Genomic DNA, 17076 nt, shown 5'->3' with positions numbered 1-17076 from the left:
ACCAAAAAGACCTCAACCACTTCGAGGCAATTGGAATCGCCTGTAACCAGAATGAGTGGCGCCTCTTCATTGACAGCTCATCCAGGAGCCTCAAAGCCGTGCTGCTCCATAATGGTAACAAGTACCCGTCTCTTCCCCTGGCTCACTCGGTGCACCTCAAAGAGGAATATAACAGCATCAAGACCTTGCTGGATGCCTTGAAGTATGATGAGTATGGCTGGGAGGTCATCAGAGACTTCAAAATGGTGGCATTCCTGATGGATCTCCAAGGCGGGTTTTTCAAGTTTCCCTGATATCTTTGCCTTTGTGAAAGCAGGGACACCAAGGCGCACACACACAGGCGGGACTGGCCACAGTGGACCGAGTTCTCTGTGGGGAGAAACAACGTCAAGTGGGAGCCACTGGTGGTGATGCCACCACTACACATCAAATTGAGCCTTATGAAACCATTTGTCAGACCTGTAGATAAGGAGTCGGCAGCCTTCAAGCACCTTCAAGACTTCTTCCCTAAGCTGTCTGAGGCAAAGGTCAAAGCCGGTGTCTTCGTTGGACCACAGATAAAGAAGAACCTGGAGTGCAAAGAATTACCCAAGTAGCTCACTACTAAGGAGAAAGCGATTTGTAACTTTTTTCGCAATGGTTCGTGGCTTCTTGGGCAATCACAAGGTCGAAAACTATGTGGAGCTAGTTGAGACTCTGGTGAAGAATTACGGCATAATAGGTTATAGGATGTCCCTCAAAGTCCATATCCTTGATGCTCATCTTGATAAATTCAAGGAGAACATGGGAGCGTACTCGGAGGAGCAAGGCGAGCGATTCCACCAGGATATGCTGGACTTTGAACGCTGCTACCAAGGACTGTACAACAAGAACATGATGGGAGACTACATTTGGGGGCTGATTTATGAAAGTGATTTACAGTATAATCGTAAATCTCGAAAAACTACTCACTTCTGAATCTTTTGTAGTCATTTTTGTATTACTTTAGTATAATTACATGTTAATTTTGATTCATGTTTTTTTTCTGACTTTATGTGAACGAAAAGTCTCAAATTCGCCCGTTTTCTCATTGAGAAAAGGTACATTTCAAAATACATGTATCACTGTCCTGGTCACAAAAGCAAAGTTTGTCGGGAATAATGGTCATTTTCTATACTTTTTAGGCATAATTAGGAAATAACACTTACTATCCAGGAACAAAAATTGTGTTACACAGTGTTATTATATTAACAGGTCTATTCATACTAATTTGGATGGATGGAGCAATGGTGCAGTGGTTAACACGCTGTGCTGCTACAAACAACCCATTAGCCTGAGTTTGAATCCGGGGCATGGCCAACATCGGTAGCGAATGGTATCTGAGCCAACCCTGGCCATCCATTTCACGAACTCGCACTGACCAGTGTGGTGAATTATGGTCACAAAACCTCCATCTTGGAAAGGCCTGGGGAGGCCTCCATTCATAAGAGGGTGAACAGTGGGCTGAGTGATTGTAAATTGTACCAACATGTAGTGAAGTATCTCATTTTCAGACTTTCTCACAACATTCCCTGGCTGCTGTATGTTGCCTCTAGCTGAGCTGTGCGCATGTGACACCCCACTCGCTGTCACCTACAGATGGGCGGCCACATGCGAGTGTACGGGGGCAGCAAACCTCAGACGGCAGCCACGAGCCCTGCGTTCGCCACGCACTGGGGGGCCGAGCCCCCCGGCTGGAGCCGCTTTGCCCTGGCTCGAAGCCCCCGGATCTACCCGGCACCCTACTACCACCCGGCTCCGCACGCCGGATACAGCTATGCTGCGGTGCAGCATGCCATGCCGGTACGTGACGCGACGAGGCTTGGGCAGCAGCATGGGTCACGTTCTCCACTCTGAAACAACGCGGAAATGCACAGCTTAAGTGGCGATGATGAACACCTCTAACCCGCTGCTTTGGAGGTGGGGTTCGTGGAACACTGAGAGGTCATCGTGTGTGAGATACATAACCCTGCCGGATTATGAGCTGGCCTGTAGATGGCAGTACAGTGAGTGGGTTGCTCGCCTGACTGTGTGTGTGATTGAGTATTGGCTGCTTGTGTACATGCACATTATTCAGGCATTCCAGTTAAGAGGATGAGGAATTGGGGGAAAAAATCCCATTTCAGGAGCTTCCTGAAGAAGACCATTGAGACCCAACAAGATCTCCATGGATAAAGGATCAACTGAACGATAATGAGAGAAGCTTACGTCTGGAGCATGGGCGTGCGACCTGTTATACCATTTCAAATATAGCAGTTGGTGAGTATTTAGTTAATGAATGAAAATATTGTATTTGACAGCCTCGCATAAAGTGATAGTATTGCGGAAATCACTCGGAAATCAGGCAAGGGAGCACACCATACACAAACCATTACATCCCAAGATGGATAAAATGGAGATAAATATAATCCAGGTGGTATGGAGATAGAAACAGACACTGGGCCAGGGTTTGAAACCGATGGCGGTCACAAGGTACAAGTCTGGACCAACAAGCGATTAGTTCTAGACTAGTTCCACTTTAGATTTGAAGCTTTCGTGACTGCAAGGATTCATATTCTTAGGTTTTTTCGGTAAAGTCACGTAGGTAAAACATTAAAAAAGTAAAATAAAATAAAAATCACGACGTTTCGGAGGCAACACAAGCTTCCGTCTTCAGGTGGAACCGTCACAGCCATGACAGCTGTATCAAGTAAATGAGAGATTGCAGGAGCTACCACTCCGTTTATATAATGGTCTCATTTACTTGATACAGCTGTCGCGGCTGTGACGGTTCCACCTGAAGACGGAAGCTTATGTTGCCTCCGAAACGTTGTGATTTTTATTTTATTTTATTTTACTTTTTTATGTTTTACCTACGTGACTTTACCGAAAAAACCTAAGAATATAGTTCCACTTTGTATGCCGATTTACCCTGGTCACCATCACCTCTACTTTTTTCGGACACTTGCCGTGGTGAGCGGCAAATCCAACACGGCGTCCTGTCACACAGTTATGATGACAATTGAATAATTTCGATAAATTACAGCCATTTTCTGTTTGACATTTATTGCACGGTGGGTCTCTTGTAATTGCATGTTACTGGATATATAAAAAAAAACATTTGCCGCTAATTGAGTAAACAATCCAGTAGGAATTTGAGGCTATTACTCATACATCAATGAGCACAATCACTGTCATCAGCGGCAAACAAGCTAATGTTCCGCCAGTGTACTTTTTAGTGCTTCACGCTGAAAACTCCATTAACTACAATAGTTATTTCGAAACAAAATTAGTTCTTTGGGACAATAAATTGCTTCAACTCCAGGAAATAATCGGCACCCAGAGGGTGAAGGCCTCCAGCAGTTAATGGAGAAGGAGAGTGGTTACAGTGATTTCCCTAATAAGGAATTTTCATTCACTTTTTTGTAACATGTCTTTTTTTATTATTCTTATTTTATTTTGGCAGCCTACCACGACCGAATGTGAGTGTATTCAGACAGCGCTTGTGAAGACGCTGGTGCCATTTTGCATAATCGCTCACATTGAATTGGATAATTAGAGAGCAGAAACGGGGCAATGTGTGTCACGGAGTAGTGCCCTATAGGATGTTCACAGCTTGCCCTTCCTACCCCTTAACAAGGGCAGCAGTAACTAAAACCCACTGCGCACAAACTGCACAGTTACTACAGGCTGTGCCGCAAAACAGATAAAAACCTCCGCATTTGCATTGGCTACAAATCATGTGCGCTCTCAATTTTAATGCAGATTCATCTCGAATAACACAATATACAATGAGAGCGCATCTCCTCCTCTGTTTGCTTTATCATAAGGCAGCATTTGAACGTGTGTGAGTTCGTAGCCGATGATGAATACAAGTCAATGCTCATAACTTTATCCGCGGGAAGCTGCCGGTGACCACACAATAACTAAGTTGTAGTTTTTTTCCCCCTGCAATTAAATCAACCCTTGTGTGGTTATTAGACCGGCCGCGTCCAAGCGTACGCTGTGACGAGTGACGGATGCTGCCTTGAACCACGTCGGCTCAGAGGAGGCGCGCGACCCTTCACTGTTAGAAGTAGCGGCTCGGCCGTGTATTTACCCCTTCGCTATTTTACTGTCAATCGCAGATCACTCACCCGTTGACTGTGTTTCACACTCAATCAAAACAAACGTTTAAAAACGACACATGACTGAAGGACCTGGCGCGTGTCAAAAAGGCACTGTCAGCGCTGCATCCGCACAGTGTCAATATTTGAGTGCGGCTGAAAAATGAAAACACGGCTGCAGGCTTCCAAAAGAGATTGCTGCGGCTTGCAATAAAACAGCCCGGGCCGTGACCTTGCCATGACCGAGGATGGCGTGGATGCCACGCGCGGCCACATGTGGAAACAAACGCCCCGTGAAGACCATCAAAATGTCACCGCCACCAAAAGCGTAAATGGGGTCAGTGTGCGTGTGGCCTGCACCACAGAGTGTAATATTTGACATCGTGTCAGGAGATTTGCTTTCGCGCTGCTGGCTCCCGTGGCTTCTCTGCATATAAGGTCAGGCTTGCCAGGGTTCACGATGTGCTGACCCCGTGTCTTTGACGGTTAACTAGATTTTTTCCATCCCCCCGTTCTTCTGTCAGTCATACATTACTACATTAGAATAGCCCAGAAATGTGTGTAACGCGCGTGACGTCACTCCACATGCCTAAGATTTATGAAAATTCGCTTTCCATTTGACGTTTCTTTATTTAAAGGTCATCAAATAAATAATTATACACAGCAACAAAGTGTATTTGGTGTCTTTATCTATTTCTTCAGCACTTGAAATAAAAAGTAAGTCAAATTTTTGCTTCAAAAATATTCTAAAATAAATACATTTCTCCGTGATTTTCCAGACATTGCATCGAATTCAAATTGATTACAACCCCAGCGAGCGAAAACAGAAGAAAATAAAGTATCAGAGCAGTTCTAGATTTGAAGCTTTCTTGACTGCAAGGATTCATATTCTTAGGTTTTTTCGGTAAAGTCACGTAGGTGAAAAATAAAATTAAAATTGCTTGATACAGCAATCGTGCTGACGGTTCCACCTGAAGACGGAAGCTTGTGTTGCCTCCGAAACGTCGTGATTTTTATTTTACTTTATTAATTTTAATTTTATTTTTCACCTACGTGACTTAACCGAAACAACCTAAGAGTATCAGAGCAGTGATTTTGGACTATTTGAAGGCGAGTTAAATGCAGTGCTACAGTGACATGAGGTGAGGTGTTTTATGACGTAGTTTTGTGCAAGAATCACTGCCATTAATAAAGTACAAGAGATTCACACAAAATATCGTATATCAAGGTTTCATTTTTTAAGTTATGAAAAATGTATTTACGTGAAACAACTCTTAATGTTTTTTTACAATCACACAATAAAAAGTAAATGTACATCTTTAATATTACAGCTTCTGTCCTAGGATGGGCAAAGGGCTAATTGAAGATCAATTAAATAAAGTGCTACAGTAACATTAAGTGAGGTGTTTTATGACAAGATTCACTGCCATTAATACAGTACTACAGTAAAATTCAGTGAAGTGTTTAATGACATCGTTTTGTGCAAGATTCACTGCCATTAATACAGTGCTACAGTGAAATTCAGTGTGGTGTTTGATAACATTCTTTCGTGCAAGATTCACTGCCATTAAATTTACACAAGATACAATTATACTCTGCTCAATTTTTTCGTAAATATTACAGCTTCCGTCCTAGGACGGGCAAAATTCTAGAATTAAATAATGCTGCATACAAAAAAAAACATCCACAAGAAAGAGTCACAATTTGTGATTTTTGTCATGATGTTGCGAAATATATAATAAAAAAAATCAATCCCTTCTTAGGTGCGATGGTGTACATACACACACACTGAGCTGCTCCCTCTTACACTGTTGCGGTAAAGCCCAGCAATTCAGTTCTTTTTTTAATCTCGCACATAACATCATGCAAGAAGAGTATATTATATTGTGCCGTTGAATTCACAGGATCCACAGTGTACATAAATGGTCCATTTAAAACTATTATTTTGGATGATATTATCCAAATCAAATTAATTGCTCGGTCCATGAAATGTTTAAATTCACATTATTGTTGATTCACAACGTTTTTGTCACCAATATCAGTTTACATTGACCCAAGTATTGTAGTGTTTGTTGTGGTCACACTGAGTTATGCCTCATTTCGAAAATGTATTCCCTGATGTAGGATACATACGGAAATGGACTGATTGTAGTTGACAATAAAAAAAAGCTCCATTGTATAAAAAAATATATATTTGTACACTATGTATTTGTACATGGGGGAATAGTGGTTCTGCTGTTACATGAACCTGATTCAATGCTCAGTCACGGCTAACATCAGTGGTCAGTGATATCTTTACCAACCGGCACTAACAAGCGTGGGGAAGTATGGTCAAATAGCCGTGCACTTAATTTTATTTACAAACGGCTGTCAATTCTAATTATGTACATATTTGCATATATATTTGTTTATTACATACATATATATCCATGTAGTTGATGCTGTGGCAGAATACTCTATCTACAATCAGCGACTTGTGAGTTCAAATTGTGGCTTGCAGTCGACTCAGCCCATCCTTCAGTTACGGTCAATAAATTATAAACGGGAGTTAATGTCCTAGGGGTAGATTGGTCCTTAGCATAGAAATGTGGATATTCATTTCACTGCTATTACAGGTTCATAATCAGAGATAAGGATTTTGCGATGCTTAATTCATAAGACAGCACTGTCGAAACCATTTCATTTAGCCAACTACAAAGTGAGTACCTGTACAGGCAGACTATTGTTTTTAACAATCATCATACTTGAGCAGCTACAACATGGGACCTTTCTTGGCAGTATCAAAGTGTAAGAATAGGTTTTCATACGCTTTGGTTCTTTCGGTAAAGTCACGTAGGTATAAAATAAAAGAAATTAAATCAATAAAATAATCTATTTTATACCTACGTGAAAGCAATTAAATACATGTTTTAAAATTTTATACCTACGTGACTTTACCGAAAGAACCAAAGAGTATGGATCCCTGCAGTCACGAAAACTTCAAATCTAGATTAATAGGTTTTCACCCTTTCTGGCAATAAAACAGGCGTTTGAACATCTTAACACCTGTTGTGGTTTGTTCACAAGGAGGTGGTGGAATGGACCTTCAACCGACACACTTGGTAATCGAGCCACTCTTGATGATCGAGCGCAGTGCCTTTTAAGTCCTCGGCACTCTGGTACTTTCTTGCTGACAAGTTTCGAGTTGAGGGAAAACATAACACCAATGAATGCACAGCACCTCCGATTAGCGCGGTTGGCTCTGTAAACCCTATTCTTATAATAATCACACTTTTTGATTTTTTTTTTCTAAAGAAGACCCGTGTTACTGCAGTGTTTACACGTCCATTGTGAAAAAGGTGCTTTGTTGTGTTTTGGTGAGAAATAAAAAGGATGTGGGTATAAACATGACCCCTAACCCAGCTTAAATATACGCTGCCAAGCTTGGCGGTGTTCATTCAGACGCTGTCTTTCCGACAGACCTGTTCTTCACCTGAGGACGGCTGCTTGCATTGTGGCCCAAACGTCTTGAGAATTGTATTTTATTATGTTTTATTTTTATTATTTTATTATCTCCCTTCTACGTGACTTTACCGAAAGAACCAAGAAGATGAATCCCTGCAGTCACGAAAGCTTTAAATCGAAATATGACCCGAGAAATGTCAATGATTAAAATAAAAGTTTGGATTACACTTGCCTTAGCGTGTGATGCGAATACCATTGTAAGGGTGTTACGGAGGAGCTGTATGTATGGGATCACACGGGAAACTAGTGTAGGGGTGTTAGAGAGAGAGCCGTTATGCATGGCAGCTTATGGGAAACAAACACAGTGGGCGGGGCTACGTGAGTGCACGGGGGGGGGTGCTCTCAACGACGTCCGCACCAGGCAGCCCGGGGCCCCACCCCTCAGCGGGGGTGGAGTATAAAGGGGGATGTGTCAGAGGGCTCGGGGCAGAATGTTTAAGTAAACTCTTGAAGACCGAAGACTGCCTAGCTAGAGCCCTGGACTCCCCTGGGACGCCGCCCTTGTCAGGGCCGCGCAGGACCGAGCCAGCGGCGTGGTCCCGTGAACCAGAGCCAGGACTCTGGGACTCCGGGTACCGTAGCCCGACTGACCAGTGTCGGGCCAGACAGCCTCCCCTAGCCCAGTATTTGGAGGATTAGGAGGCAGGCTAGGGGTAGCTAGCCGTGTGTTCCCAGCTATCCGGGTGAGGGGGCCGATACCCCCTCCAGTACTGTATGTCCCCAGTGACTGTTGTGAAATAAATACGTGTGCCTCTACTCCGGTGTCCACGCGTCCTCAACGGTACTACACCATGAAGGATTGAAGGCCTAGGGCAGGGGTCCTCAAACTACGGCCCGCGGGCCACATGCGGCCCGCCGAGGACATTTATCCGGCCCATGGTCACTAATTGGGCTGCGCTTGTGAGCACTAATTGGGCTGCGCTGGTGAGCACTAATTGGGCTGCGCTGGTGAGCACTCATTGGGCTGCGGTGGTGGGCACTGATTGGGCTGTGGTGGCGAGCACTGATTTGGCTGCGCTAGTGAGCACTGATTGAGCTGCGGCGGTGGGCACTCATTGGGCTGCGCTGGTGAATGGTTCAATGGGCCAATTGACTGGACTTGCCCCCCAGGCCTAAGGCTGCCAGCCCTCCCCTGGCTGCGCTTGACTGGCTCTCCCTCCCTGAGCTCCCTCACTTGCCCCTCGGCTCCACTCCCAGTGATATTCCTGTGTGCTGGGGATGTACTGCGATCTGTGAACAAAACTGCAGGTTTAATTAACTTTTAATGGCACCCGCACCAGTGTGAGCCTGGGGTAAAAGCGGAGTTCCCCCAATCAGACTGCATTGATGGGCAGTGCAGTCTGTATGTCTCTGTGTGGGCAACGTTATTGCTGGTATATTGTTTTTGTAGCGCTGTATATATATTGGTATTTTACTAATAGCAATTTTGACTCCCTAGGAAACTGATGTCAAGAAAGAGAAAAATTGACTCGGAGTGTAGGATATTCAAAGAACAGTGGACTTATGATTACTTTTTCATGCAGTACAAGGAAAGAGCTGTGTGTCTGATATTCCAGAATATAGTGTCTGTGTTCAAAGAATACAATTTACGTCGACACTATGAAACTCAACATGAAGATAAATATGATTGTTTGGTCGGAGAAGTGAGAAAAGATAAAATATTAAAACTGAAAAATACATTAACAACTCAGCAAAATACTTCTGTGAAGCAGAAGCAGCTAAATATTTCATCACTGCGAGCAAGTTTTCAAGTTGCCAAGCTAATAGCGTGCACTGGCAGACCATTCGTGGAGGGAGAATTTGTTAAAGAATGCCTTCTTTCTGTTGCCAAAGAGATGTGTCCAGAGAAGGCCGATTTATTTAGTACAGTGAGTCTTTCAGGACCTACAATTACACGGAGGATTGAGGAAATGGGAGACAATTTGCATCAGCATTTGCAAAACTCCACAAAAAACTTTTCTATTTTTCCTTGGCACTCGACGAAAGCAATGATGTTCGTGATTCTGCACAACTTCTAATTTTTATTCGTGGGATGAATGACTATTTCGAAGTCACAGAAGTGCTTGCTGCACTGCAAAGCATCAAAGGAACAACTACAGGAGAGGATATCTATGAAAAGGTTTGCCAAACTGTGAATGGTTTGGAGCTGAATTGGGCTAAACTAGCCAGTGTGACAACTGATGGTGCTCCTAGCATGGTGGGGTCTAAGAAAGGAGTAATTGCTCGCATTAACCAAGAGATGGACAAACATAACCATTCTCATCCAATAGCCATACACTGCCTCATCCACCAACAAGCGCTGTGTAGTAAATCACTGAAGTGGAACTCCGTTATGAAAATTGTGGTATCTTGTGTTAACTTCATTAGAGCTCATGCACTAAACCACAGACAATTTCAGGAATTTCTGTCTGAACTAAATGTTGACTATGAAGATGTTCTGTACCACACAGAAGTCCGTTGGCTGAGTCGAGGGAGAGTTTTGAAACGTTTCTATGACTTCCACAGATTACAGCTTTTCTGCTTTCAAAAAACAAAGTAGTACCAGAGCTCAATGATGCAGAATGGAAATGGCACCTTGCCTTTCTGACAGATGTAACAGAGCTACTCGACAGTTTCAATGTGCAACTTCAAGGAAAGGGGAAGCTCCTCTGTGATATGCAATCACATGTCAAAGCATTTGAAGTAAAATTAGGCCTCCTCATCAAACAAGTTAAGGAGGAAAACTTCTGCCATCTCCCCACAACTCAAAATCTGTTAGCGGAAAAACCATTGGTTGCAATTCCCAAACAAAACATGTGTGGATTCACTGGAAACATTGCAAAAGGAGTTCCAATTTAGATTTAAAGAGCTTCATCTCCATGAACAGGACATACAGCTTTTCCGTAACCCATTTTCTATTGACATTGAAAATGTGGATACAATTTACCAAATGGAACTGGCTGAACTGCAGAATTGTGACTCTCTGAAAGACGCATTCAAGTCAAGCAGCCTTCATAATTTCTATTCATCTCTCCCCTCTGAGACATATTCTCATCTCAGGAACCATGCACTCAAAATGGCAACCATCTTTGGCAGCACTTATGTCTGTGAACAGACTTTTTTCCAGAATGAAACATTTGAAATCTCCAACCAGATCTAAACTAACGGATGCATACTTGCATCACTTGTTACGACTAGCAGTGACAAATATGGAACCGGACATTGACCATCTCATTAGCCAAAAGCAGGCCCATAGTTCCCATTGAAATACTGGCAAGTTTGTTGATTTAACTTTACTTGTTCTTCATTTTAAATATTGTATTTGTTCCCGTTTTGTTTCTTCACTTCAAAATAAGATATATGCAGTGTGCATAGGAATTTGTTCATAGCTTTTTTTAACTATAGTCCGGCCCTCCAACGGTCTGAGGGACAGTGAACTGGCCCCCTGTTTAAAAAGTTTGAGGACCCCTGGCCTAGGGCGTTCCTTGGCACGGAAGGTAACCGGAATGAATGAATGGAAGTGAGAGCTTAAACCGTAATTCTTGCCTTTTACGCTTGGTGAAAAGAGATAATGACATGTTCACCCCGGGCTGCATCAGCATAACTTCCCCACCAGCCCCCCCTCCACCACCGCACACTGCGCCCCCATCTCTTCTCTCCGCTGACATAAGCTTTCGCATGCAAGGTATTTCTCCGCCCAGCGAGGTGAGGAGTAAATGGGAGAGAAAGCAGAGTTCACTTTTCTCGAGGGTGGTGGTGGTGTGCCGCCGGGGGGTGGGCGTTGTGGTGATGATGCGAGAGTCGTGTGCAGCAGACCACAGAAAAATTGGAATGAAAGCCAAGAGGGTATTAGAGTATCTGACGGCTGATGGGATGTGGCGTGTGCAAGCGAGGGGTGGAATGGACTCTCACCTACACACTTGCTAATCGAGCTACTCTTGATGATCGAGAGCAGTGCCGTTTAAGTCCTCAGAACTCTGGTACTTTCTTGCTGACAAGTTTCGAGTTGAGGGAAAACACAGCACCAATGAATGCACAGCACCTCCGATTAGCACGGTTGGCTACATACGGTGCGAAAGAAGTTCAACATGTATAAATTCACGTGTAATTTAAGTGAACGTTTGCGAGTTTGCATGTGTGTGTTGTTTATCTGTGCCTGGCGAGTGATGCCGCAGAAGTCAGCGCACCACGCTATGAACCGGCCGAACTGAGTTTGATTTCCGGCCACGGCTAACTTGAGTAGCGAGTGGTATCTAAATTGGTTCTGGGCCTACCGTGGGTTAACTTGGGTTTAAATGAGTACTTGGTGCGTACCAAAGCATTCGTGCTGGGGGAGGTAAGGATGGTCGGGTATGGTGTTGGAAATATCCCCCCACCACCTCCCTTATCGTGCCAGTCCTAATAATAATTGCTAATGGCACGTGCCCCTTTGCCTTCTATAAGATAACTATTTTGGGGAACTTTGTGCTTTGTCTATTATGCATGATATTATAACTACTGTTAAACAGAGTGTACACGGTCGCTGGTGATTATTATTATTTAACAACTCTTATTTGCCCTGTTTATTTGTTTTACATGGAACTGTGAAATATAAATATGTAGTGGATTAAACTGAGTCGTAGACGTACTTCTCGGAGGCAAGACATAGTTATTAACACCAACACATTAACACAAACGGGTTACTGCCCCTTTATCAGACAACCTGTGGTGGTGGACCACCAGGCTAACTACGCTAGTTACTGGGAGTAGCTACAACGGACAGGACCCTGGCTTGGGTCCTCGTCCACGTGTTGGTGACTTCTTGGACGTAGAACATAGATCTTCAGATGACGACAGCAACGCTGAAGCCCGGTCTCTGTGGGGACCCCGGTTTATATGCTCCTGGGTCGTGGCTGGCCCCGCCCCTGGCCACGACCACCTTCGAGAAGCCTCTTGCCGTTTCTTGACTCTTCCCGTAGGATCTCACCCTGACACGTGACCACCCGTAGCCTGGGGGGGGGGGGGAGGGTCACCTGGGGCCCCTGTGTAGATCTTACTTGTCACCTTCCAGGGTCAACCAGAGTGCCATGGCCCAGGGTAACCTCATTCTATGGCTGACACTCTCACACTCCCTCCTGTAGGAGTCAGCACTGCACGCCACGCGTGGTGCCACTGAGCGCTATCCCAGCGCTCACCGAGCCCCCTCTAGGGCTGGTACTACACCCACCTACAGGGTGTCTGCGATGACAATGCATCGCACGCTGTGCCTCGCTAGAGCCGGCATTACACAGTGAAATTCACGATGTTGCTACATACGTGATGTTTGCGATGTGAGTACATCGCACGCCGTGCCCCTCTAGGGCCGGCACCACACAGTGACATCCGTGATGTCACTAAAAATAGATTACATTGTTTAGATAACGACAAAATAATGGACACTTCTCAATAGAAAATCTGAATCGTTTCTGGTGTGTGGTGTTTGCATTATACTGTGACTGCTCCTGTATTTGAAATGTTCTTTGGGAAACCAGGAACTTGATGGATAGAGATGCTTTAGACCACAACATTGTGTTTGGGGTACACAAGAGGCCAGCAGTGTAATTTGGGAAGAGCATGGGTTCGGTTGGTAGACACTTTGCATTGTAACATCCCTCTGAAAACTGCTAATAGGTGTTGCTGCCGATATCCCGTATGCCTGCTACGTTGACATCTGGAAGGACAGAGCTCACCTTTGTTCTCTTGGTGGAAAACCCTTGATATGTCCTCACCTTTCTCTGAGCCTCCCTGTTGTATCTTTTTCTCCAAACGGGACTTGTATCAAAAGTAGCAACTCCCAGCAATGAAAAAATGATCCCTGGCGAATTGTTAGTTTGCTGTATCCTTTGGGCTTGGCCTCTTTGCTCTTTTGCCAGGAACTTTTAATTGCTGCTTGCGTAAGCAATGTGGCAGTTCCGTGTAGATTACCACATAGCTCTTGTTTTAATTTGTACAACTTGCATGCATTTCCTTTTCCCCTTTTGCCGCGCTCAGTCAGTGCTAATTGAGCTATACGTAGTGCCATTTTAATTGCCCCCTCAGGGTTGGAGAGTGGACAACCACAGTGCCACCACCGCCGTCGCTCAGGGCCGAATGTGCACAGGCGTGCAGGCAGTGCCAAAAACGCCGCCTTCTGCATCCTCCCTTGGCTGCTCTCCTTTGCACGATAGACATGCGCACAAAGTTAAAGAGCCTCACTTAAGGCTGGCCAGTGAGCTTTCTCACTCTCTGCCATATGCTGAGAGCATTATGTATTTGGTACGCTATCATGATAATTTGAGAGCATAACAGATTATTTTTTTAAGACAATCAGAATGTTCCATGCGTATGAGCGGAGATTGTCACCACCATCGTACGAGCAGATACATGCAGGAGTAGGTCTGCTATCGAGGCCATTTCACGTTTTCACGTTGCTCATTTGCCTCGACACGAGTTTGAAGAGGAAGTTGAGGAAAACAATGTCCTTCATCGCCAGAACATTTCAGTTTGGTTTTCAGTTTTTTAGGGGGCCTGCAGAATCTAACATTTGACTGTTCAATGCTACACAGTAGCTAAATTGCATGATTATTTGACAGGTGTAGCATCCATAATCATTCATCATCAGCCACTTATGGATGAAGGCCTCCTCAAGACATCACCATCTCATTATCCTGCGATGAAGTGATCCTTTAACAAACTTCGAGACAGGAAGATCTTTTAACAAACTTGGAGACAGGAAGTTTCATCTGATAGAGTCACTCACATTTCTGAAGAGATGCCGCGACACTAAGGTAATACCGATCTCCTTTACACTGACATCTGCTGCTATCACATCTCCTCATGCTAAACGAATCTTGTTCAGGGCCGGCTTGGCCCTGATCTCAGAGAGAATTAGATTGCTCCGAATTGAACTGGATCATGTGGCTAAGACACTCTTGAAATCACACTTAACATTGACAGAAATAATGTCTACATCTGATTGGGAACATGTAGATAACATGACAGTCTCGTCAGCTGCTACAATGTCAGCTAAATGTAAAGATAACCTGATTTCCAAGTTCAACCTCCTTTCCAAGAAGAAGCCAGATCCACACCTTAAAAAGTTTGACATTTACAAGGTTGCTATTAATCTGAGTAATAGTCCAATTTCCAATGGCCTAAAATCGGTTCTGGCTAAAGGGTTGAACTTCGCAGTCACCCCTAAACACATCCCAGTGAATAATATCATTGTCCAGGTCGATGTAGTCCTTAAGGGTTTGGTACACATCGGTGCAGATGTGGCAAGATCGGAAATCGCTGCAATCCTCAAAAATGCGAAGACACCGATCATTAAGGATGAGCGTTTTGAGCTTTCTCAACTAAAAAAGAGAGATGACATAGTCATCCTCTCAGCCGACAAGGGCAATGCTACTGCCATCATGGACAAAACCACATACAATAACAAAATTCAGGACCTACTTAATGATGGCAGCTATAGCAAAATTAAAAGAGATCCCACCAACAGCCTCGTTACAAAAACAACAGTATGATCACTGATTCGGCTTCATTCATTGAACAAACCAAGCGGTTTTCCTTAAAACCCTCTGCTGCTAGACCACCCAGATTGTATGGGTTACCAAAAATCCATGAAGGTATACCTCTTCGTCCCATCGTCTCCACCATTGACTCACCCAACTACAAACTGGCCCGATTTCTGTCTGAGACCTTGCAGCCATTCACTGGTAAGACCACCTCATGTGTACTTAGCTTAGCTCACTTGGTATCGTTAATTAAGGACATCTAACTGTCTGCAGGTGATTTGCTCGTTAGTTTCGATGTAGTTTCTTTGTTCACCAAAGTTCCTGTACCCGACACCATTGCAATCATTGAAGGATTGAATCCTGATGTACTGGCCCTGGTGAGACACTGCCTCGCCAATACATACTTCACCTGGAATGGAACATTCTACAAACAAGTTAAAGGTACCCCAATGGGTACTCCCTTATCTCCAGTTGTAGCCAATGTTTTCATGGAAACATTTGAGATAGACGCCATCCAGGCATCCACTCTACGTCCTTCCTTGTGGAAGAGGTACGGAGATGGCACGTTCATCATCTGGCCACATGGCCGACCATACACCCAGCCATAAATTCATCATGGAGGTGGAAAAGCATGGCAAGCTACCATTCTTGGATGTTCCAATCGAAAAGAGACCAGATGGCTCAATGGGCCACTCTGTCTGCAGGAAAGCAACCCATACTGATGCCTACCTATAACCTGACTCCCACCACCATCCATCCCATTCCCTCATCAAAACTCTATACCATAGAGCTCGATGTATCTCCGACCATCGTCACCTAGCCAGTGAACTGAAACACGTGCACCAAGCTCTCAAGACGAATGGATATTCAGACTACACAATCCATAAAGCTATCACCCCAACCGTTGGGAAAGAACCATCTGAGGATCCAATCAAAACCATCACCTTGCCATACATAGCAGGGGTCACCAAAAATATTTCCAAAATGATGATCAAACACAAGATCCAGGTTCGATTTAACACAATGCATAAAATTCGTGATCTGATCCCATCTGTGAAGGATAAGATCCCTGACATGCAATACCCCGGCATCTACAAACTAAGCTGTGTCTGTGGCAGTGGTTACATTGGGGAAACTAAGCGACATGTCTCGGACCGTGTTCGTGAGCATAATGCAGATTTGAAACACGGGAGGACCAACACTTCAGCTGTGGCTGATCATTGTTTTAATGCGGTTGGCTCACACGAAATAGATTTATTCTATGACAAAGGTACTTTGCAAGCCCACTGGCTATCAAAAAAAGATTCGTTCATGAAGCCATCCATATATACAGCCACAATTTCAACCGAGAGGATGGGTACAAACTCAGCAATCATTGGAAGGACGTTATCAACCAGTTTAAATCATATATAGCTGTGATGTTTCCATCTTGTCACCTTTGACTAAAGATGGGACAAGCAATTCCAGTTCCTGCGGTGTCGCCCCTGCATTGGGCATACCACAAGTTGTTAATTACATGCGTCTACCCTATTAACATAGCCATCTCCGCTTGTTTTTCCTTTAGTGGGTTCTCCCCTTTTGTCTACCCTAATAACATAACCATCCCCGCTTGTTTACAGGACGCTTGGGCTACGCCCATTTTAAACCTTTAAAACAGCTGGCCTTTAGTGGCTTCCCCCCTTTTTTCCATCTGATGGCGGTCGCTTGTGTTGCGACCGAAACGTCGTAGTTTCTATATTATTTTCTTATTTTTTGAACCTATCTACGTGACTTTACCGAAAGACCCAAATAATATATTACTAAACTTACGAAATAAACATGTGCCCATGTTTAGCTGCAATGAACATAATCTAAGCAACTGTGTATGATATTCAGCTTATGGGTTGAATGTAGCATGTGAAGCAACAATAAAAGCAAGGTATATTTTTTTGGTCTTCTAAATTTTTGGTCAAATTTACCTCGTTGTTTTTTCTCTC

General features: G+C 44.1%; 1 protein-coding gene across 7 annotated transcripts in view; it reads left to right on the top strand.

Annotated features, from left to right (window-relative positions):
- Positions 1 to 1535: 1535 nt before the first annotated feature.
- Positions 1536 to 17076, top strand: part of LOC144742273 (RNA-binding motif, single-stranded-interacting protein 1-like) — a 244966-nt gene continuing 229425 nt past the window's right edge. For 2 of the 7 annotated variants that reach the window (XM_078592468.1, XM_078592450.1), the window contains exon 1: positions 1603 to 1821. In XM_078592468.1, coding sequence (XP_078448594.1) covers positions 1618 to 1821 — 204 coding nt within the window. In that variant the 5' untranslated portion in view covers positions 1603 to 1617. Of the gene's footprint in view, positions 1822 to 17076 lie in introns of all 7 variants that reach the window. The other 5 variants (XM_078592494.1, XM_078592477.1, XM_078592459.1 and 2 more) reach the window with 5 other exon arrangements.

The sequence above is a fragment of the Lampetra planeri genome, chromosome 1 (assembly GCF_965212315.1).
Source record: "Lampetra planeri chromosome 1, kcLamPlan1.2.h2, whole genome shotgun sequence".
Lineage (NCBI taxonomy): Eukaryota > Metazoa > Chordata > Hyperoartia > Petromyzontiformes > Petromyzontidae > Lampetra > Lampetra planeri.
This window is presented reverse-complemented; position numbering and strand designations above follow the sequence as displayed.